At 43.9% G+C, this 24732-nt stretch overlaps 1 protein-coding gene across 1 annotated transcript; it reads left to right on the forward strand.

The window, feature by feature from the left end:
* Positions 1-1473: 1473 nt before the first annotated feature.
* LOC121569925 (serine/threonine-protein kinase PRP4 homolog) lies at positions 1474-23518 on the forward strand. The gene is made up of 15 exons (XM_041881268.2): positions 1474-1601; positions 2170-3393; positions 3590-3748; positions 4114-4275; positions 4380-4461; positions 10221-10428; positions 15006-15073; positions 15271-15364; positions 15632-15779; positions 16210-16347; positions 16570-16723; positions 16982-17096; positions 17196-17347; positions 17511-17597; positions 22583-23518. Exons 1-15 carry the CDS (start codon positions 1543-1545, stop codon positions 22784-22786), a joined length of 3054 nt encoding a protein of 1017 aa, XP_041737202.1. The 5' UTR covers positions 1474-1542; the 3' UTR covers positions 22787-23518.
* The last annotated feature ends 1214 nt before the right edge of the window (positions 23519-24732 follow it).

Genomic DNA, 24732 nt, shown 5'->3' on the forward strand with positions numbered 1-24732 from the left:
CCTATGACAGTGCCATGTTGAAAGTCAATGAGCTCTTCAGTAAGGCCATTCTACTGCAAATGTTTGACTATGGAGATTGCATGGCAGTGTGCTGATTTTATACTCCTGTCAGCAACGGGTGTGGCTGAAATAGCCAAATCCACTCATTTGAAGGGGTGTCCACATACTTTTGTATATTTAGTGTATCTTTCAACCTGGTGCTGCAAAAATATCTTCATAAAATGTGTTATGCTAAAATGTGGTGTCCTTGTTCTGTACTTTCCCTTCACAGAGCCAATGACTGCCTGTCTTTCTCTAGTACAGCAGCATTACGACTGAAATGTCTGACATGACGGTTCTCATTGAAAATGTGATGGAGTGAAATAGGTTTCAAGACAGCACGAAATGCCAATACCCATGTTCAACTGAATGTGCCATCTTCCCTTTCTGTTTGTGAATGTGAAGTGAATAGGGCTTAGGATGCCTTCTGGCCAATACGACCAAGGTGTAATGGGGTGCTCTTCTCATTATGAATACAGTGTAAATTAAAACTGTCTCGTAGAGTACAAATCACAACAAGATGCCCTACATAGCTAGGGATAACGTGTCCCTTTTTACAGTTGGACTTTTGCCTATGTAGATACATTGAAACAATGCACTATTTATTTAGACTATAAATAAGAATGTCGCACAAATCCATTGAGAAACTGGAAGAAGCTTGGGATGGTGGGGGTGGAGGATGGCTTGGGGGGGTTCAATAATGAATATGGAAAGTATGCATTGGAACCTAATTGGTTCATGGCCATTCATCATAATCTTGGGACTTTTTTTGGGGAACAGCTCTATGATATTTCCCTCATGCTTAAAAACTGACCGGTAGGGGGTATTTTTGCATGCGCTACAGATGGCTACATCGGTCCTCTAATACAGGCCCAGTGCACTACTTTTGTGGGGGGAGAAATATCAAAAAATAAAATACAAATATATCTATTTTTTAATCCAGATTTTTCAGGGGGTGCTGCAGCACCCTCAGCACCCCTACTTCCCACGGCTATGGGTCTACAGGTCTATAATCTCTACAGACTATAACTGTACTGTGAAGAGGTAAAGAAAATGCTTCTTTATGGTAATCTTGTTCTGCTCTTTTACCCCTCAGGTGGAAGCAGTTGGATGTATTAACATTTTTCAATAGTGTTAGGGTGATATTATTAGATCAGAGAGGCTGTAAGAGAGAGGGGACTTTCCAAAGTGATTGTGAGTGACAGAAACCCCAGTGGAGGGAGTACCTGAGAATACCCTGGTTTTAGGTTTCTGCTTTTAAACTATTAATAACTATAGCTGGAAATAGACCAACCCTAGTCGAGAAATTTACCAGCCACTTTCCCCTTGCCACTGTCAGCATTCTCTTATACATCACTGTCCCCTGGTGGACAAAAGTATAATTTTAGCGTTTTCAGTCAACCCAGTACGTCGCCGCTGCTGTAGAGGGCAGAAGTACCGTTTTTTGCAGTTGTGTGTACTGTGTACAATACCTTGAAGGAAGAAACACCCCGGCTGAGGAAAATGGCCGATGTAGAGATGGATATCGCGTCTAGCAGAATGAATAACGGGAACGAGCACGTGTAAGACATTTTAGAAGATTAGACAGTCATGCAACTTATTTGTAGTACTTTCACCGGATTCAGTGCTTTTGGCAAGTCGACGTTGTCGTCGGTGTATCTGTGTTCTGCAGCGTTGAAACAATATCGGGCTAGCTATCTAGAGCTAGCCTGCTAACTCTTTAGCTATCACAGTGTTCGAAAGGGTTTGCTGACATGTTTAAATGTTTTCTATAGCTAAACCATACCATAAACCAATCAAACCATAGTGTCATAACATGCGACTTAACATTCTAGTTAACTCGCTAACTATCTGGCTAGCAATGCCTATTGCATAAGTAGTTAAGAAGCTAACGTAGCAAGCTAGCCATTGTTTGCTACAGTAGCAAGCTAGCGCGTTAGTTAGCGGTCAACTAAGTAGCTAGCTGACTTGGCGGTCAAGTCGGGAAGTAAGGATAGCTAGCCAGCTAGCACGTTAAAGCTTTGTTTGCTGTGTTGTTAAGTCATGTTTTGGACAATTCATGTTGTAGCTAGCCACGTTTTTAAAAAATTGTTTGGTTTAAATTATATTTTACCAATCTTTGTACCTTAGGAAAGAAGATTTGGAGAGCCATGACAAGAGTGGGAGTGAGGAGGAGAGTGGTGAGAATTCAGAAGAAGAGCGGGAGGAGAAAGAGGTCGGAGAGGGGGAAGCTGAAACTAACGGAGAAAAGACAGCAAAGGTGTCCAAACATCACAGCAGTGGCAGCAAACACAAGAAGAAGAAACACAAACACCGCAGCAAGCACAAAAAACACAAGCACACGTCTGAAGAGGACAAGGACCGAAAGCGCAAACATCGACACAAACACAAGAAACACAAACGTAAAGATGGCTCCTCTTCATCCGCCCCTGGCATCAACAGCGCCTCCAGCCAGAGAAAGACTCACATCTCCCCTTCATCTGACGACAAGGCCTTATTGGAGGAGTTGGAGAAACAGAGGGCCATGATTAAAGCCGAGCTGGACAGCCAGGTGATGGAGGGGGGCAAGGTGCAATCCGGCATGGGCCTCATCCTACAGGGTTATAACTCTGGCTCTGAAGAGGGAGACGGAGAGGGCAGGGTCCGGAACGGGGAGCAGCGTCCGAGGGGCAGCATGGGGAAACCCCCTTCCCCCAGGGGTAGGAGTGGTAAAGCCAGACGGGACTCCACAGAAGCCGGCAAGTCCAGCTCTAAGCGCCACAGTCGGAGCAAGTCCAAGGAGAGGACAGGCAAGGAATCCAAGTCGGACAAAACAACCAAAGGCAGCAAAGACGTGGCCGCCAAAGGCCGTGGCCGCAGCAAATCAAAAGAGAGGAAACGTTCCCAGAGCGGGGGCAGGTCCAAAGAGAGAAACAAGAAGTCTCCTTCCCCTGCCAGCAGGAGAGCAGAGCAGAGGGGTGGCCGCTCGGACAAACGCTCTTCGCCCCAGCCTAACGACAGATCAAACACGGAGCATGGCGGTCGGAGGTCCAGATCACGGGAGCGTCCAGGTCGGTCGGAGTCAGAAAGAGAGCGGGACAAGAGGCCGACCAAGTCCCCTTCCAAGGATGCTTCATCAGGGAAAGAGAACCGCTCTCCCCACAGGCGAGGAGGAGGAGTGCCCATTAGCCCCCAGAGGAGACGCAGCGCCTCCCCACGCCCCACCAGAGACTCCCAACAGGCATCCGCTTCAGCCTCCACCTCCAAACAGGGCTCTCCTTCCAGAGCAGCCAGGTCCCCAGCAAGGAGAGGCCGCAGTCGCTCCCCAGATGCCAGGAGGAGGGATGCTGACCGACAGGGCTCCTCACCACTCCGGTCCGTTTACTATGCATTAACCTGCAGTCCACCCCCTATTTCCACCCCTTTTATTGTCCCATACTGAACAACGGTAGTGGTCTGTACATGGCATGGGCAACTATTTGAGGGCACATACTTAACGTTTTAGGATGGGGCATTAAGAATGTGCTGCTATCCACCACTGATGTTCTAAACTTTATTCTCTCTCCCACAGAAAGCGAATACGCCCAGAAGCAGGGCCAGGGGGTAGAGCGAGGTCACGGGAGACCAGCCCCAGAGGTGCTCCCCAACGTCGCAGGATGAGCCGCTCACCCTTCAGAAGAAGGTCCCCCTCGCCCTTCCGGAGACGGAGCAGGTCTCCAATGAGACGCAGGTGAGACGGGACTAGCTGAAACTTGAGTGGATGTGCTGGGCCAAATGGAATCTGCAGGGGCTTCCTCAAGCCTCCAGAAATTAAGATGATGCCTGTAAATAATTACTTTTGCAACAGCTATTGGGGATCCTAATAAAATACCAAGTAGTAATAGTATAATACTGTATTACTTTTACAGATACTGGACCTGTATATAGCTAGTTACAATTATTGTCATTAAATAGGCAGGCAATGCTGTCATGGTAGTGATAAGATTGGTTCCTTACAGATTCTGTCTGGTTCTAGTTTATGAAGCTTTGGTGATGTCAGAGTATGAGGCTCATAGGCCAAGGTTGTCTAAGTATTTCCTTTGTTGTGCGCTGCAGGTCGCCGGAGAGGGACAGATACGGCCGTCTCCGACAGTACGGACGGCGCTCCAACTCCCGTGACCGGGACAGGAGGAGGAGACATGGCCGGGACGAGGACAAGTTCAAGGGCAGCCTCTCTGAGGGCATGAAGGCCGACAAGGAGTCCTCCGAGGAGGAAGTGTGAGTAGAGGGTGAACACTCACACACAGACAAATGCTACACTGCAATATGGTAATTCTCTGGGTGATTGTGTGTTTTTGTAAGTGGGTTTATTTTGTTACCAGGCTTGAGGACTTTGACGGTGAGGAGGTGGATGAAGAGGCCATTATAGAGCAGCGCCGGCAGCAGCGCCTGGCTATCGTCCAGGTCAGTTCCCCGTCCCTCATCCAGGGCTCCAGACTAAAATTTTCCCCTGGTGGCACTGGTGCCACAAACATTTTCAGTTGGTGGCACCAGCCCATGATTTGGTCGCACCCAAAATAAATTGTGGCTTCACGCAATAGAAAAAATAAGTAATCACTTATAAAGTAATTCACAGTGCTTTATTAAGAGGTGTAATAGACTACTAAGACGGTATTGGAGAAATAAGTTGTTTCATCTAACACGTCCATGCAGGAATGCATGATTCAAGATATTTTGATGTGCAACCTAATCCAGTGATTTTCATGAGTTATATATTTTACTGTTAAAACAGGGCTCCAGAATTGTATTTTGTTCAATAGAGATGAATTTGACTACATCTTTATGTGCACTAAATATCATAGGCTAATTTATTTGGTTTTAATTGACCACTTGAGTAAGTGGAAACTCAAATGCATTAGCTAGATTGCTAACTCTAAACATAATGGGTGTCCACAGGTCCTTAAAAATGTGTAGTCTTCAATTAATTTCTCATTTACAGGCCTTAAGTTTTAAAATGTCTTAAATTCAGTTTGCAAAGGTCTTAAAAAATGCAACGGCGATGACTACAGTGTTTCCGTTATATTGTGCCGGCGCTGCTTAATTGTTGCCACCGCGGCAGAAAAAACATCAAATACTACTCGAGACACACTTTCAAGATTTTCAAGAGCTATCCATCCATGTGCACCTCTGTGTATGCACATTAGGGCTGACCCCATTTAGTTGACTGTTTGGTCGATAGGCTGTTGGTCGACATAATTTTTTTGTTGAGCAGTTGCACACAACAACACAAAAGTTTGATGGCACGTGTTGATTGATGCATGTCTCAGTGTACTAATCCATTGCGGAGGCCATGGGGTTGGCACACCAGTATCACCAGTAGTACATTTATTGTTAATTCCCATCATTTTTAATCTACAACGTTTGTTTGGTTACAGTAATTACAGTTATTGTTGTTGGAGTGGACACGTTGTTTGCAGAGTGCACAACCTAGGTTACACTTGTGAGAAACGAGTTTTGGTTTATTTGATTCCATTTACGAGTTGTCAATTTATTCATTGTGTTTTGTTTGGAGCGCTCCTGTCAGTGTTGAGTAAGGACACGCACCTGATTACGCATAGAAGTAGGCCTAGGCTACCTGGCCTGCGCGCAAATATAGGCTTATAAATGTGCCCATTTGTGGATCTGATAGTATTTCTGATTGGCTTAACTCACCACCACTAATGAGATGTGGAGCTTCTCAAAGTAATTATTTATTCACCTCAAACAGCAAGTAAACAAAGTATGTTGTGCATCCATTGAGAATGACAATAGTTCCTCAATGTAGCCTATTAGAAAAATCTTTCCAGCTCTCTCCCTTTCGATAACCACTCGGCGTGAAAGTTTTTTAATAATCATGCTCTGATCCGGTGGAAACATCATAAAATAGGCCTACCTGATTACTTCTTATCCCTTGCGCGAATAGCCTACAGCTATGTGGTTCGGGAAACTCTGAAGGTCCAGAATATTTTATACAATGTTGCAAGTTTGTTATTGCAAGCTTGGGGCTGGACCTGGTTGATACAATGTTTCAAGTTCCTTGCAGACAGGCCATACATAGCCAATGTGATTTATTTTTATCAGGATATGTTCTACCTGAAGGCTGCAATGTTTTTATTTGTTGGCTTTATGTAGGCTATTTTTACATAGATGGCAATAGAAGTTACTTTTAGATTTGTATAATTTTGATTTAGATCATGATTTTCATGACAATGATTTTGAGATACGACAACTTTATTATAAAATAAATGAAACTGTTCCACGAAAATGTGCATATGAAAATCATAACTGGCACGCAGATTGGTATAAATGGTAAGATAAATTGGCACTCCAAATGGAAAAGGTTGCCGATCCCTGGTGTAGCCTATTACTGGCAACTTCGGGAGTGTAATGGCAGAATCTGCAAAGGCCCGGAGCAGTGGGAGGAGGTGGTTCGGGACAGATTTCTTTATTCTGGTTAGGCTATCTTGATCTCTGGCTCTCTTGAGTCATTTGTGTCTTCATTATTTAATCACAGTGTGCTTAAAACGTAAGACAAGCTTAGTAGCCTACATATAGTTGATTTTATTAAAACACATAGGGTGTGTGTATATATGGAAAAATACACATTTTAGAATTTCAACCAGTCGATTGGTCGAAAGAACAGATGACTCTTGGTCGACCAAGATTAATTTTAGTCGGGGACAGCCCTAGTGCACATCATGTGCTTGTGACAGTGCGAGTCAGCCCGTTACCAATTTGATAGACAACAACACTAACTGGGACGATAAACCGAAAGTGACAGACACCGCTCCTGACGATTTTCTGGGTTCTAAAACCATTATTTGGTCAACAGTATTGTGCATTAACTTGCTTCCTGCAATGAAAGTATCTGCCCTGTCCCTGTTTTGCTGCTGGCTCTCATTCCCACTCCCCCCTTTGCACACGGAGTGAAGGGAGAGATGCATTCTGATAAGCGCAACCATACTGACAGTTGAGCAACATTACGAAATGTAGGCTAAATCTAATTTTATTTGTCACATGCGCCGAATACAACAGGTGTGGACTTTACCGTGAAATGCTTACTTACGAGCCCATTCCCAACAATGCAGAGTTAAAAAGTAAGAAAAATATGCTAAAAATAAATAAATATAGTAACAATAAAATAACGAGGCTATATGCAAGGAGTACATGTAAAAATGTTATAAATTGATTTGCATTTTAATGAGGGAAATAAGTATTTGACCCCCTCTCAATCAGAAAGATTTCTGGCTCCCAGGTGTCTTTTATATAGGTAACGAGCTGAGATTAGGAGCACACTCTTAAAGGGAGTGCTCCTAATCTCAGCTTGTTACCTGTATAAAAGACACCTGTCCACAGAAGCAATCAATCAATCAGATTCCAAACTCTCCACCATGGCCAAGACCAAAGAGCTCTCCAAGGATGTCAGGGACAAGATTGTAGACCTACACAAGGCTGGAATGGGCTACAAGACCATCGCCAAGCAGCTTGGTGAGAAGGTGACAACAGTTGGTGCGATTATTCGCAAATGGAAGAAACACAAAATAACTGTCAATCTCCCTCGGCCTGGGGCTCCATGCAAGATCTCACCTCGTGGAGTTGCAATGATCATGAGAACGGTGAGGAATCAGCCCAGAACTACACGGGAGGATCTTGTCAATGATCTCAAGGCAGCTGGGACCATAGTCACCAAGAAAACAATTGGTAACACACTAAGCCGTGAAGGACTGAAATCCTGCAGCGCCCGCAAGGTCCCCCTGCTCAAGAAAGCACATATACAGTGGGGAAAAAAAGTATTTAGTCAGCCACCAATTGTGCAAGTTCTCCCACTTAAAAAGATGAGAGAGGCCTGTAATTTTCATCATAGGTACACGTCAACTATGACAGACAAATTGAGGAAAAAAAATCCAGAAAATCACATTGTAGGATTGTTAATGAATTTATTTGCAAATTATAGTGGAAAATAAGTATTTGGTCACCTACAAACAAGCAAGATTTCTGGCTCTCACAGACCTGTAACTTCTTCTTTAAGAGGCTCCTCTGTCCAACACTCATTACCTGTATTAATGGCACCTGTTTGAACTTGTTATCAGTATAAAAGACACCTGTCCACAACCTCAAACAGTCACACTCCAAACTCCACTATGGCCAAGACCAAAGAGCTGTCAAAGGACACCAGAAACAAAATTGTAGACCTGCACCAGGCTGGGAAGACTGAATCTGCAATAGGTAAGCAGCTTGGTTTGAAGAAATCAACTGTGGGAGCAATTATTAGGAAATGGAAGACATACAAGACCACTGATAATCTCCCTCGATCTGGGGCTCCACGCAAGATCTCACCCCGTGAGGTCAAAATGATCACAAGAACGGTGAGCAAAAATCCCAGAACCACACGGGGGGACCGAGTGAATGACCTGCAGAGAGCTGGGACCAAAGTAACAAAGCCTACCATCAGTAACACACTACGCCGCAAGGGACTCAAATCCTGCAGTGCCAGACGTGTCCCCCTGCTTAAGCCAGTACATGTCCAGGCCCGTCTGAAGTTTGCTAGAGTGCATTTGGATGATCCAGAAGAGGATTGGGAGAATGTCATATGGTCAGATGAAACCAAAATAGAACTTTTTGGTAAAAACTCAACTCGTCGTGTTTGGAGGATAAAGAATGCTGAGTTGCATCCAAAGAACACCATACCTACTGTGAAGCATGGGGGTGGAAACATCATGCTTTGGGGCTGTTTTTCTGCAAAGGGACCAGGACGACTGATCTGTGTAAAGGAAAGAATGAATGGGGCCATGTATCGTGAGATTTTGAGTGAAAACCTCCTTCCATCAGCAAGGGCATTGAAGATGAAACGTGGCTGGGTCTTTCAGCATGACAATGATCCCAAACACACCGCCCGGGCAACGAAGGAGTGGCTTCGTAAGAAGCATTTCAAGGTCCTGGAGTGGCCTAGCCAGTCTCCAGATCTCAACCCCATAGAAAATCTTTGGAGGGAGTTGAAAGTCTGTGTTGCCCAGCGACAGCCCCAAAACATCACTGCTCTAGAGGAGATCTGCATGGAGGAATGGGCCAAAATACCAGCAACAGTGTGTGAAAACCTTGTGAAGACTTACAGAAAACGTTTGACCTGTGTCATTGCCAAAAAAAGGATATATAACAAAGTATTGAGAAACTTTTGTTATTGACCAAATACTTATTTTCCACCATAATTCGCATATAAATTCATAAAAAATCCTACAATGTGATTTTCTGGATTTTTTCTTCTCATTTTGTCTGTCATAGTTGACGTGTACCTATGATGAAAATTACAGGCCTCTCTCATCTTTTTAAGTGGGAGAACTTGCACAATTGGTGGCTGACTAAATACTTTTTTTCCCCACTGTACATGCCTGTCTGAAGTTTGCCAATGAACATCTGAATGATTCAGAGGAGAACTGGGTGAAAGTGTTGTGGTCAGATGAGACCAAAATGGAGCTCTTTGGCATCAAAATTCTGAACACTTAGTGTTTTTTTATCTAGCTAATGATTAGCCCTTTGTGGTAGCCTAAACAAATGCAGATGGGCAACCCCATGCTTCAGTCATATATAGCCTAGCCACTATACTACTACACACGTTCGGCCCCAGGAGAATGCTCAATGTTAAAATAGCACACCTGCCTGCTAATATGAGCCATGTAGGCTATAGACTTGGGAAAATACGAATTTTTGGAGAGGAATATTAGCAGGTGTGTGGCGCGCGCAGACCTCAAAATTGGTATGAAATGGCATTCCAAGTGGCATTAAAGGTCGTCTTAAATTAAACTTCATGGAACCTGCAGATACCCTGATTAATCTAATCTCTACAGGAAAATATGACGTTTGGAGTGAGGTGACCGTGTAGAATGAGTAGCTCACACAGATGCGACCAAATACAAGTTGTTCAGCCAAGTCAACAGGTCGCAAAATGAGACTAAATGGTTGAAGTCTGGAGCCCTGCTCATCACATGTGCTGTTGAACTGTCCATAGCTGTTGCAGGGATCCCCAGCCCAGTATTTAATATTTGGCTACTACTCCAAGATAGGACGTTTTCTGATTTGCCTTTTCATTATTGAAATTGACCCACTTCGAAACCAATATCTTATTTTTCCTTACTTACATTGTTGTGACCACTCTATGCCTGACACTTCCTCTCTCTCTCCCTGTGCAGAAATACCGTGGCGGCAACGAGGACAGCATGGCGTCCATGGCGTCGGAGCCCAGCAGCCCCCAGAGCAGCACACGGAGCCGCTCACCCTCGCCAGACGACGTCCTGGAGCGCGTGGCGGCCGACGTCAAGGAGTACGAGCTGGAGAACCTGGACACGTTTGAGGAGAACATCAAGGCCAAGCAAGGCCTCATCACGCAGGAGAAGGACGGTGAGTTAAAGGGATTCAGTCAGGGAGAAAAGAAAGTAGTGCACTATATACGGAATAGGGTGCCATTTGGTCTGCTCTGTATTGTCGTCTCAAGATATTCCATAGCTCATGATATGCAATGTACAATCTGGGTGGGTCAACTTGGTGATTAGGTTTTTATGTATTTTTATTTAATTTTGAAGTTTACAGGTGTTCTTTCTTAACACAGGTTGTTTGCTGTATGTGCCCGCATTAGCTGTAACTGTGGCCATGTCTAGACTTAACAGTTCATACAGCTTCAGTATTCTGATCATAGAGTTCTGATCATGGAATTCCGAATGCGTCATGCATCTACAACTATATTTAAATGTGCCTACCGTGTCCACAGTGTGTCCAGATTCCCTTTTCCCGCGCTATATTCAAATGCCAGTATGCATTCTACAAACAGTGGAATAGGCTATATAGGATAACACAACAAAAACTGATGGCAGTAGCTAACTACTGTAACCTCTAGCTAGCTAGCAAGCAACGCTAAAGGGATTGCAAACGGGTTAGCATAACTCTAGCCAAACATTAAAAAAAAAAAGATATACAGTGGGGAGAACAAGTATTTGATACACTGCAGATTTTGCAGGTTTTCCTACTTACAAAGCATGTAGAGGTCTGTAATTTTTATCATAGGTACACTTCAACTGTGAGAGACAGAATCTAAAACAAAAATCCAGAAAATCACATTGTATGATTTTTAAGTAATTAATTTGCATTTTATTGCATGACATAAGTATTTGATCACCTACCAACCAGTAAGAATTCCGGCTCTCACAGACCTGTTAGTTTTTCTTTAAGAAGCCTCCTGTTCTCCACTCATTACCTGTATTAACTGCACCTGTTTGAACTCGTTACCTGTATAAAAGACACCTGTCCACACACTCAATCAAACAGACTCCAACCTCTCCACAATGGCCAAGACCAGAGAGCTGTGTAAGGACATAAGGGATAAAATTGTAAACCTGCAGAAGGCTGGGATGGGCTACAGGACAATAGGCAAGCAGCTTGGTGAGAAGGCAACAACTGTTGGCGCAATTATTAGAAAATGGAAGAAGTTCAAGATGATGGTCAATCACCCTCGGTCTGGGGCTCCATGCAAGATCTCACCTCGTGGGGCATCAATGATCATGAGGAAGGTGAGGGATCAGCCCAGAACTACACGGCAGGACCTGGTCAATGACCTGAAGAGAGCTGGGACCACAGTCTCAAAGAAAACCATTAGTAACACACTACGCCGTCATGGATTAAAATCCTGCAGCACACGCAAGGTCCCCCTGCTCAAGCCAGCGCATGTCCAGGCCTGTCTGAAGTTTGCCAATGACCATCTGGATGATCCAGAGGAGGAATGGAAGAAGGTCATGTGGTCTGATGAGACAAAAATAGAGCTTTTTGGTCTAAACTCCACTCGCCGTGTTTGGAGGAAGAAGAAGGATGAGTACAACCCCAAGAACACCATCCCAACCGTGAAGCGTGGAGGTGGAAACATCATTCTTTGGGGATGCTTTTCTGCAAAGGGGACAGGACGACTGCACCGTATTGAGGGAGGATGGATGGGGCCATGTATCGCGAGATCTTGGCCAACAACCTCCTTCCCTCAGTAAGAGCATTGAAGATTGGTCGTGGCTGGGTCTTCCAGCATGACAACGACCCGAAACACACAGCCAGGGCAACTAAGGAGTGGCTCCGTAAGAAGCATCTCAAGGTCCTGGAGTGGCCTAGCCAGTCTCCAGACCTGAACCCAATAGAAAATCTTTGGAGGGAGCTGAAAGTCCGTATTGCCCAGCGACAGCCCCGAAACCTGAAGGATCTGGAGAAGGTCTGTATGGAGGAGTGGGCCAAAAATCCCTGCTGCAGTGTGTGTAAACATGGTCAAGACCTACAGGAAACGTATGATCTCTGTAACAAAGGTTTCTGTACCAAATATTAAGTTCTGCTTTTCTGATGTATCAAATACTTATGGCATGCAATAAAATGCAAATTAATCAGTTAAAAATCATACAATTTGATTTTCCGGATTTTTGTTTTAGATTCTCTCTCACAGTTGAAGTGTACCTATGATAAAAATTACAGACCTCTACATTCTTTGTAAGTAGGAAAACCTGCAAGATCGGCAGTGTATCAAATACTTGTTCTCCCCACTGTGTGTGTGTGTATATATATATATATATATATTTTTTTTTTTTATTAACTAGCTGGCTAGCATTTGAGGCAGCAAACACGTTCCTCACACGCTAGGAAAATGTTTCCTCAAATGTTATAATGAAAAGCACAAGTTTTCTGGAGACTTGTGGGAGAAGTGCTGATGACGTTGCCCACTGTATGCGCTTTCGGTAGCCTGATTGCATCCAGGCTGAGGAGAAATCTACACACAATGCATCCCCTTGTTGTGAAATTGTTAGATATTACTTGTTAGATATTACTGCACTGTCGGAGCTAGAAGCACAAGCATTTCGCTACACCTGCAATAACATCTGCTAAACACATGTATGTGACCAATAAAATATGATTTGATTTGACCACCGCCTAAAGTGGTCAGCCAGATCTGAACACAATCGGACCACAAAGTGACTTTTGTGCATCTAGACCAGTCTTTTCAATGCGATCTTCGCATTCTGATAGCTGAAGTCACATGTACAGTGCATTCGGAAAGTATTCAGACCCCTTGACTTTTTCCACATTTTGTTACGTTACAGCTTTATTCTAAAATTGATTAAATATTTTTTCCCATCATCTAAACACAATACCCCATAATGACAAAGCGAAAACTAAAATATCTAATTTACATAAGTATTCAGACCATTTACTCAGTACTTTGTAGATGCACCTTTGGCAGCAATTACAGCCTCAAGTCTTCTTGGGTATACGGTACAAGCTTGGCACACCTGTATTTGGGGTGTTTCTCCCATTCTTCTCTGCAGATCCTCTCAAGCTCTGTCAGGTTGGATGGGGAGTGTCGCTGCACAGCTATTTTCAGGTCTCTCCAGGGATGTTAGATCGGGTTCAGGTCCGGGCTCTGGCTGGGCCACTCAAGGACATTCAGAGACTTGTCCCAAAGCCACTCCTGCGTTGTCTTGGCTGTGTGCTTAGGGTCGTTGTCCTGTTGGAAGGTGAACCTTCACCGCAGTCTGAGGTCCTGAGCGCTCTGGAGCAGGTTTTCATCAAGAATCTCTCTGTACTTTGCTCTGTTCATCTTTCCCTCGATCCTGACTAGTCTCTCAGTCCCTGCCACTGAAAAATATCCCCACAGCATGATGCTGCCACCGCCAAGCTTCACCATAGGGATGGTGCCAGGTTTCTTCCAGACGTGACACTTGGCATTCAGGCGAAAGAGTTAGATCTTGGTTTCATCAGACCAGAGAATCTTGTTTTTCACGGTCAGAGTCCTTTAGGTGCCTTTTGGCAAACTCTAAGCGGGCTGTCATGTGCCTTTTTACTGAGAAGTGGCTTCCATCTGGCCACTGTACCATAAAGGCCTGATTGTTGGAGTGATGTAGAGATGGTTGTCCTTCTGGAAGGTTCTCCTTTCTCCACAGAGGAACTTTGGAGCTCTGTCAGAGTGACTTTCGGGTTCTTGGTCACCTCCCTGACCATGGCCCTTCTCCCCAATTGCTCAGTTTGGCCAGGCGGCCAGCTCTAGGAAGAGTCTTGGTGGTTCCAGACTTCATCCATTTAAGAATGCTGGAGGCCACTGTGTTCTTGGGGACCTTCAATGCTGTAGAAATGTTTTGGTACCCTTCCCCAGATCTGTGCCTTGACACAATCCTGTCTCGGAGCTCTATGGACAATTCCTTCGACCTCATGGCTTGGTTTGTGCTCTGATATGCACTGTCAACTGTGGGACCTTATATAGACAGGTGTGTGCCTTTCCAAATCATGTCCAATCAATTGAATTTACCACAGGTGGACTCCAATCAAGTTGTAGAAACATCTCAAGGATGATCAATGGAAACAGGATGCACCTGAGATCAATTTCGAGTATCATAGCAAAGGGTCTGAATACTTATGTAAAAAAGGTATTTCCATTTTTTTTATTTTGTATACATTTGCAAAAAATTCAAGAAACCTGTTTTTGCTTTGTCATTATGGGGTATTGTGTGTAGATTGAGGGGGGGGGGATGATCAATTTTAGAATAAGGATGTAACGTAACAAAATGTGGAATGCTTTCCGAATGTACTGTAAGTGTCAAGTGTAGACACGACCTGTGTGGCAGAATGGACTGTGTAGTCTGTCATGTTTCCTCCCTTCCCCTTACTCCAGGGCCCCTCTTATAGGGTGTGCTGGCATTGACAGGGTATACAGTGCAATGGCTCTCTCTCCTCATGTTTGACACTGTTGGCTCGTGGGGCTTGGGAGAAAGTTGCAATGTGGTGACGTTACACATATTACTACCATTGACCAAATGCAGAGTGGTAAATTAGTCTTTGGTTCCCAAGTGGTCATTAATTCGCATTCATTTCATGTCATATTTTTAGCCCAAAACGTGTGCCAGTTGAAGCATGTTTCCCTTAAGTGTACTAAATCTGTCTCGTTTCCTCCCTGTTTCTGTCAGGACCCAAAAAGCCCTCGGCCCCTGATATGTTTACAGAATCGGACGTCATGTTTGAAGCAGCCATTGATGTAAGTCTTACAGGAGCCTCACTCCCCTCCACTGATCTCCAACCATGTTTATATCTCTGATCTTTAGAGTGCAGCTTGGACTAAACATGCAAGCCCATCTTCTGAGTGATCTGTCTGTGGCAGTAGGTCAGTATGCGAGTGTGGTTGAATGTTTGGTCATGTTGTGGTTGAACTGTTGGTCGTCTGTCTCTGTACAGAGTGCCAGGATGAGAGCAGCAGGTGTCGGGGGGAAGGACTTCAAAGAGAACCCCAACCTCCGGGACAACTGGACCGACGCAGAGGGTTACTACCGTAAGTGCCCTTGACTGGACACACTATTACAAATGTTACTGCCATTCACTAATTAATCAATGAAAGGCTGCTGAGCTTTTCTCTCTCAAAATTATCCATGTTTGGAAACAGTCCATGTAGTCTTAGAGTATTCTGCTGTGTATGAGTGCAGTCCTTTGATTTCACTATTGGTCAATAGTGTTATTTGAGGCCTAGTAACTGGATATCTCATTGAGAAATGCCCAAACTTTCTAAACATGCCCCTCATGTCTTCCTACTGTGTGTTAGGTGTGAACATCGGGGAGACGCTGGACAAGCGCTACGATGTGTACGGCTACACAGGCCAGGGAATGTTCAGCAACGTGATCAGGGGCAGGGACACGGCCCGCGCCGGACAGGATGTGGCCGTCAAGATCATCCGCAACAACGAACTCATGTAGGTCCTCAGGCCTCAGGCAGGCAGCCTCAGGACTCAAATGGCACCCCATTCCCTATATAGTGCATTACTTTTGACCAGCACTCTTGACCAGGGCTCTGGTCATAAATAGTGAACTATGAAGGTATGTAAGATGAATGCACTAATTGTTAGTCGCTCTGGATAAGAGTGTCTGTTAAAGGACAAAAATGTAGGGAGTAGGGAGCCATTTGGGATGCATCCTTAGTCTTTTTTTCGTTTATGGTTAGGGGAACATATTGCCTTCACCCACCCATACATTTGAATGTGCCCTCTCATTAGAAGTATTCTAGCTACCTCTATGTGGATCGTCCAGGGCTTTTTTGGAAAAGAGATATTTACCTCAATAAAACCTACCTGGATAAATAAACTAATAGATGCTGACCTTGCTGATTGTGTTTTGGGTCTCCAGGCAGAAGACTGGCCTGAAGGAGCTGGAGTTCCTCAAGAGGCTCAACGACGCCGACCCAGATGACAAGTTCCACTGCTTGCGCCTCTTCAGACACTTCTACCACAAGCAGCACCTGTGTCTGGTGTTTGAGCCCCTCAGGTACTAACTGGGAGACTACCACTACTGCACTGTCACCACACTATGGCTACGTCGGGAAATGGCAGCCTATTCCCTACATAGTGCACTACTAGTCAAAATGTGTGCACTACAGGGAATAGGGTGTTATGTCCTCAGTGGCAGTATACACCGCAATGTGTTTGTCATCTAGCGCACTGCTTCTCTGGCTCTAACTCATGTCTCTCTGTGAAATCTCCTCCTCAGTATGAACCTGCGCGAGGTGCTGAAGAAGTACGGTAAGGACGTGGGCCTCCACATCAAGGCTGTCCGTTCCTACACCCAGCAGCTCTTCCTGGCCCTCAAGCTCCTCAAACGCTGCAGCATCCTCCACGCTGACATCAAGCCGGACAACATCCTGGTACGAGGCCCATACTATCATTATCATCACATGACTGTTACAACTGCACTGAGGCCGGGTCGTGTTCAAAGGCACAAAATGGAGAAAGCGGACTGAAACTGGGAGGGACTACCTGGTTTCGTCCAATAATAACCACTTGTTTTCGCTTTGCATTGAGATCTTTTAAAAAGCGTTTTGCTATGCTGTGCCCTAATGAATAAAACCCTGGCCTGATAGTCCCGTCTAACATAGTGTCTGTTTCTCTCTCTCCCCCACAAGGTGAACGAGTCGAAGACCATCCTGAAACTCTGCGATTTTGGCTCTGCATCCCACGTGGCGGACAACGACATCACGCCGTACCTCGTCAGCAGATTCTACAGAGCTCCAGAAATCAGTACATTTTACTTTGAGATCGTTTGTTGATTATAACGGTTTAGCTGTAATAAAGGTCTCTGATGGATCACACTCCTCATGATGTCTCTCTCTGTCACAGTCATTGGGAAGCCGTACGACTACAGCATAGACATGTGGTCGGTGGGCTGCACGCTGTACGAACTCTACACCGGCAAGATCCTGTTCCCCGGCTCCTCCAACAACCACATGATTAAACTGGCAATGGACCTCAAGGGCAAGATGCCCAACAAGGTAAACTGTTCACATTACTGGACTTGGCTGGTCTCTCCTAGCGTTAGTCTCTCTCAAAGTTAGATTCTCTCTAAAAGTTAGATTTTGACAGGAAGTCATAACCTGGGGCATTGTTCACTGCTGTAACATACAGATGATGTAATGTTTCTTATTTTGTTCTCAGATGATCCGGAAAGGCCTGTTCAAAGACCAGCACTTTGATCAGAACCTCAACTTCCTCTACATTGAAGTAGACAAAGTAACCGAAAGGGTTCGTATATGTTCTACATTTCACCTGCTCAGTTGTCGGGAAACTATCTAAGAAATGAGGCAGAACTGAAAAACTGTGGTCACTCTAAGGCTCTTTGTCTAGGATGAACTGAAAAGCCTGTGGTCATTCTGAGGCTCTTTGTTTTAACCGTGTGACCGGGTTACTCTGAAGCAACGAGAAACAATACAGGTCTATCTGTTCCTGAAGTTTTATCTCCATCCCATGTCCTTGACATACCCAGACCAGCTGCAGGGAGCTAGAGGGGACCCCCCTTATGAAAAGCACAGCATTGGTAGTTAAGAAATGTTTCTACTATTGTTAAGAATATTAATAGTTAACTATTAATATTAAACAATTCAGGCAAATACGTGTATTGCCCAACAGATCCCCAGGACCACATGTATGTAAAATGTATACTTAAAAGTGTCTGCTAAATGGCATATATATACACAGTCAATGTCTGGACACACCTACTCATTCCAGGGTTTTTCTTTATTTTTACTATTTTCTACATTGTAGAATAATAGGGAAGACATCAAAACTATGAAAAAACAAATATGGAACCATGTAGTAACCAAAAACGTGTTAAACAAATCAAACTATATTTTATATTTGAGATTCTTCAAAGTAGTCACCCTTTGCCTTGATGACAGCTTTGCACACTTGGCATTCTCTCAACCAGCTTCATGAGGTAGTCACCTGGAATGCATTTCAATTAACAGGTGTGCGTTGTTATAAGTTAATTTGTGGAATTTCTTTCCTTAATGCGTTTGAGCCAATCAGTTGTGTTGTGACAAGGTAGGGTTGGTATACAGAAGATAGCCCTTTTTGGTAAAAACCAAGTCCATATTATGGCAAGAACAGCTCAAATAAGCAAAGAGAAACAACAGTCCATCATTACTTTAAGACATGAAGGTCAGTCAATCCGGAGAATTTCAAGAACTTTGAAAGTTTCTTCAAGTGCAGTCGCAAAAACCATCAAGCGCTATGATGAACTGTCTCTCATGAGGACCGCCACAGGAAAGGAAGACCCAGAGTTACCTCTGCTGCAGAGGATAAGTTCATTAGAGTTAACTGCACCTCAGATTGCAGCCCAAATAAATGCTTCACAGAGTTCAAGTAACAGACACATCTCAACATCAACTGTTCAGAGGAGACTGCGTGAATCAGGCCTTCATGGTCAAATTGTTGCAAAGAAACCACTACTAAAGGACACCAATAACAAGAAGAGACTTGCTTGGGCCAAGACACACAAGCAATGGACATTAGACCGGTGGAAACCTGTCCTTTTGTCTGGAGTCCAAATTTGAGTTTTGGTTCCAAACGCTGTGTCTTTGTGAGACGCAGTGTAGGTGAACAGATGATCTCCGCATGTGTGGTTACCACCGTGAAGCTTGAAGGAAGAGGTGTGATGGTGTGGGGGTGCTTTGCTGGTACACTGTCTGTGATTTATTTAGAATTCAATGCACACTTAACCAGCATGGTTACCACAGCATTCTGCAGCGATACGCCATCCCATTTGGTTTGCGCTTAGTGGGACTATCATTTGTTTTTCAACAGGACAATGACCCAAAACACACCTCCAGGCTGTGTTAGGAGTATTTGACCAAGAAGGAGAGTGATGGAGTGCTGCATCAGATGACCTGGCCTCCACAATCACCTGACCTCAACCCAATTGAGATGGTTTTGGATGAGTTGGATTGCAGAGTGAAGGAAAAGCAACCAACAAGTGTCCAGCATATGTGGGAACTCCTTCAAGACTGTTGGAAAAGCATTCCTCATGAAGCTGGTTGAGCGAATGCCAAGAGTGTGCAAAGCTGCCATCAAGGCAGAATCAAAAATATAACGCATATATTTTGATTTCTTTAACACTATTTTTAATTGTTACATGATTACATGTTTTATTTCATCGTTTTGATGTCTTCACTATTATTCTACAATGTGGAAAATAGTCAAAATAAAGAAAAACCCTTGAATGAGTAGGTGTCCACACTTTTGACTGGTACTGTGTATATACAGTGGCTTGCGAAAGTTTTCAAGAAATAAGACAAAAAAACAGAACTTGAGCGTGCATAACTATTCACCCCCCCAAAGTCAATACTTTGTAGAGCCACCTTTTGCAGCAATTACAGCTGCAAGTCTTTTGGGGTATGTCTATAAGCTTGGCACATCTAGCCACTGGGATGTTGCCTATTCTTCAAGGCAAAACTGCTCCAGCTCCTTCAAGTTGGATGGGTTCCGCTGGTGTACAGCAATTTTTGTCATACCACAGATTCTCAATTCTCAACAGGCCATTCCAAGACATTTAAATGTTTCCCCTTAAACCATTCGAGTGTTGCTTTAGCAGTATGCTTAGGGTCATTGTCCTGCTGGAAGGTGATCCTCCGTCCCAGTCTCAAATCTCTGGAAGACTGAAACCGGTTTCCCTCAAGAATTTCCCTGTATGATGCGCCATCCATCATTCCATCAATTCTGACCAGTTTCCCAGTCCCTGCCGATGGAAAAACATCCCCACAGCATGATGCTTCCACCACCATTCTTCACTGTGGGGATGGTGTTCTCGGGGTGATGAGAGGTGTTGGGTTTGCGCCAGAGATAGCGTTTTCCTTGATAGCCAAAAAGCTCAATTTTAGTCTCATCTGACCAGAGTACCTTCTTCCATATGTTTGGGGAGTCTCCCACATGCCTTTTGGCGAACACCAAACGTGCTTATTTTTTTCTTTAAGCAATGGCTTTTTTCTGGCCACTCTTCCGTAAAGCCCAGCTCTGTTGAGTATATGGCTTAAAGTGGTCCTATGGTCAGAGACTCCAATCTCCGCTTTGCAGCTCCTTCAGGGTTATCTTTGGTCTCTTTGTTGCCTCTCTGATTAATGCCCTCCTTGCCTGGTCCGTGAGTTTTGGTGGGCGGCCCTCTCTTGGCAGGTTTGTTGTGGTGCCATATTCTTTCAATTTTTTAAATAATGGATTTAATGGTGCTTCGTGGGATGTTCAAAGTTTAGGATATTTTTTTATAACCCAACCCTGATCTGTACTTCACCACAACTTTGTCCCTGACCTGTTTGCAAGGCACTGTATATGTGTGTGTGTGTGTGTGTATATACAGTCAGGTCCATAAATATTTGGACATTGACCAAGTTATTGTTATTTTAGCTGTCTACCACAGCATATTGGAGTTGAAATTAAATAATGAATATGAGCTGAAAGTGCAGACTTTCAGCTTTAATTTGAGGGCATCCAAATCAGGTGAACGGTGTAGGAATTACAGCACTTTTTATTTGTGGTCCCCCCCTTTTTAAGGGACCAAAAGTAATTGGACAATTGGCTGCTCAGCTGTTCCATGGGCAGGTGTGTTATTCCCTCATTAGTTCATTTACAAGTAAGCAGATAAAAGGTCTAGAGTTGATTTCAAGTGTGGCATTTGCATTTGGAATCTGTTGCTATTAACCCTCAATATGAAGTCCAAAGAGCTGTCACTGCCAGTGAACCAAGCCATCATTAGACTGAAAAATCTAAACAAACCCATCAGAGAGAGAGCAAAAATATTAGGTGTGGCCAAATCAACTATTTGGTGCATTCTTAAAAAGAAAGAACGCACTGGTGAGCTCAGGAACACCAAAAGGCACGGAAGACCACGGAAAACAACTGTGGTGGATGACAGAATAATGATTTCCCTGGTGAAGAAAAACCCCTTCACAACAGTTGGCCAGATCAAGAACACCCTCCAGGAGGTAGGTGTATCTGTGTCAGTCAACAATCAAGAGAAGACTTGTGGTCCTCTGTAGTTCAGCTGGTAGAGCACGGCGCTTGTAACGCCAAGGTAGTGGGTTCGATCCCCGGGACCACCCATACACAAAAATGTATGCACGCATGACTAAGTCGCTTTGGATAAAAGCGTCTACTAAATGGCATATTATTATTATTATTATTATTATTATTATTATTATTATAAGACTTCACCAGATAGAGGGTTTACCACAAGATGTAAACCATTGGTAAGCCTCAAAAACAGGAAGACCATATTTTGCCAAAAAACATCTAAAAAAGCCTGTACAGTTCTGGAACAACATCCTATGGACAGATGAGACAAAGATCAACTTGTACCAGAATGATGGGAAGAGAAGAGTATGGAGAAGGGAAGGAACTGCTCATGATCCGAAGCATACCACCTCATCTGTGAAGCATGGTGGAGGTAGTGTTATGGCGTGGGCATGTATGGCTGCCAATGGAATGGGTTCCCTTGTATTTATTGATGATGTGACTGCTGACAAAAGCAGCAGGATGAATTCTGAAGTGTTTAGGGCTATATTATCTGCCAAATGCTTAAAAACTCATTGGACAGCGCTTCACAGTGCAGATGGACAATGACCCGAAGCATACTGCGAAAGCAACCCAATTATTTTTTAAGGCAAAGAAGTGGAATGTTCTGCAATGGCCAAGTCAATCACCTGAACTGAATCCCATTGAGCATGCATTTCACTTGCTGAATGCAAAACTGAAGGCAAAACGCCCCAAGAACAAGCAGGAACTAAAGACAGCTGCAGTAAAGGCCTGGCAGACCATCACCAGGGAAGAAACCCAGCATCTGGTGATGTCTATGGGTTCCAGACTTCAGACAGTCTTTGACTGCAAAGGATTTGCAACCATGTATTAAAGCTCACAATTTAATTTATGATTGTTAGTTTGTCCAATTACTTTTGAGCCCCTAAAATTGGAGGGCTATGTATAAAAATGTTTTTAATTCCTACACGGTTCATACAAAACCCTTAAATTAAAGATGAAAGTCTACACTTAAAGCACATCTTGATTGTTTCCTTTCAAATCCATTGTGGTGGCGTACAGAGCCAAAATTATGCAAATTGTGTCACTGTCCAAATACTTATGGACCTGACTGTGTGTGTATATATTTATATATTTCCCAATTCTCTCCATCCACCCACTCCTTCTCCATCCTCCCCGCACCCCACCTCCCTCCACACACACCACAGGAGAAGGTAACAGTGATGAGCACCATCAACCCCACCAAGGACCTGCTGTGTGACATGGTGGGCGGCCAGCGGCTGCCCGAGGAGCAGAGGAAGAAGGTCCTGGTCCTAAAAGACCTGATCGACGGCACGCTGATGCTGGACCCGGCCAAACGCATCAGCATCAACCAGGCCCTGCAGCATCCCTTCATCCAGGAGAAGATCTGACCTCAAACCAGCCCAACCATCAACTAGGCCCTGCAGCACCCCCTTCATCCAGGAGAAGATCTGACCTCAGACCAGCCCAACCATCAACCAGACCAGCCTTGACAGGTAGAAATACAAGACCAGATGCCCCATTGAGAATGTTATGGATAAATTGTTTCTCCTATTTTGATTGATGGGTACTATAACCTGGTATGTTGTTTTAATTGTAAATAAGTCATGGAAAATACATTCATGAAGAAGAAAAAATACTTTTTTTGAGTTATCATAGTAAACCTCACCCCCCTCCGGCAGTGACGCAGCAGTTATGGACTATTTCTATTTAACTGGCATTGAAGTGAATGACATTAAAATAATACAATTCCTGTAAACATGTCTAATGCATTGTCGAAGTATCTGAGTGTAGGTCGGTTTAGAAATGTGTGTTGTGTACTAGTCGCATCAAGAAGATGATACATAATGGCACATCTTCAACAGTTGATTTTTTTATGATCACCAACATTGCTCATTCTGCGACGATGCATGCTTTTAAATGTGCACCCCTTCGTTGTGCTCTATATGTGTGTAGCATAAGTCTGTGTACTGTTAATGCTCTCTGTAACCAGGTTTCCAGCCAACCTTTTTATGTGAGGAAAGTACATGTTGGTTAAAAAATGTCAAGACGGGCATGATGGAAACAGCACATTTGTTGGTAAACGTTCTAAATGTCGACAAAATAAAATATGCTAGACAAGGTGGGATATTTTTGTTGGTAAAATTCATTATGCGAGAAATTGCGGTGGAAACACTTTTTTGCGCAAATATTGTTATATTAACCATCATATTGAAGTAAACTTGGAGTCACGCGATGATGGTCCTCCAACTATGACTCGAGAATGCATGCAGTTAATTACGCTACAGATGAAATAAGTTATGATGAACTTCACAGGGTGGTGAAAGTGCAAGGTGACGAGCTTGATGCACCTTTCCTAATAACTATCGAGGGTCTTATTCTGGTGACATGATGATCGATGCTTGGCTGCCGGTTGACAAATTAAAATATATTTTATCAATAATAATCTCTTCATGTAGGTAGCCTACCCACACTGTATCTGCAAACTGTTGGCTAGACCACACGTGCCAAGACCAGTGGGCATATTCGCAATATAACGCAACATTTGTTGTGACGAAAACCATCAGTAGAGTTGAAAATGCGATGGAAACCAATTAAACGTATTAGGTACATTTAACCGTAAAAGTTATTTTCTGTGCGCTACATCACGCACAGCTTTTTATCCGCAACAAGTCAATTTGATGGAAACATCTCTGGTGGGAAAATGTGCATTTCGTTTTTATGCAGATTTCTGAATATTCATCAATTGGATGGAAACCTAGCTTGTTTGTGTAGCAGCATTGATGTCCCACGTGATTGCAGATGGCACCACAAGCCCCATTTCACAGGTCCCAGGCCTGTGCTTAAGGAATGGTCTCAACAATAGGACTGTACTCCCCCGAACAATAAGACCGTTCCATTTCAACGTCGGTCATTGTGTTATTTTACAGGGCAGAGCAGCCCCACTGACTCCAACGATTTCACATATTTCCTCTCTATGTCATGGTCCTGGCTATAGGCTCTCAGATTTAAGTGCCTCCTGCATGAGCCTTGTGTGTAGAACACAGAACAATGCCAGCCTGTGGAAGCCACCTCCTCGTTCTCCCTCCCATGTTGTATATATTCCATTGTTGCCACAGTCTTTCTCCATGTTAAAGATTTTCATGTTTGATTTGTTTATTTTCTCTTGTGATTTAAGCGAAGAACTGAGTTGTGAAATTCAGATGTGAAAAGAGCACCTTCAGTGCACCACCACTTTTAGTAATAAAATATTTCCTATTCAATATTGTTTTGGCTCCTCTGTTCTCAAGTATAATACAATACAAATGTACAGCGGTGTAATTTCTCCAATATCTAT

This window comes from Coregonus clupeaformis, chromosome 7 (genome assembly GCF_020615455.1).
Source record: "Coregonus clupeaformis isolate EN_2021a chromosome 7, ASM2061545v1, whole genome shotgun sequence".
NCBI classification, from domain to species: domain Eukaryota; kingdom Metazoa; phylum Chordata; class Actinopteri; order Salmoniformes; family Salmonidae; genus Coregonus; species Coregonus clupeaformis.

Bases quoted from the DNA above. Each gene is read 5' to 3' on its own strand.
- LOC121569925 (XM_041881268.2), top strand. From the start codon at position 1,543: ATGGCCGATGTAGAGATGGATATCGCGTCTAGCAGAATGAATAACGGG. The intron at 15,074-15,270 runs GTAAGTCTTACA...GTCTCTGTACAG, and splicing joins TGTTTGAAGCAGCCATTGAT to AGTGCCAGGATGAGAGCAGC. The intron at 17,598-22,582 runs GTTCGTATATGT...CACACACCACAG, and splicing joins TAGACAAAGTAACCGAAAGG to GAGAAGGTAACAGTGATGAG.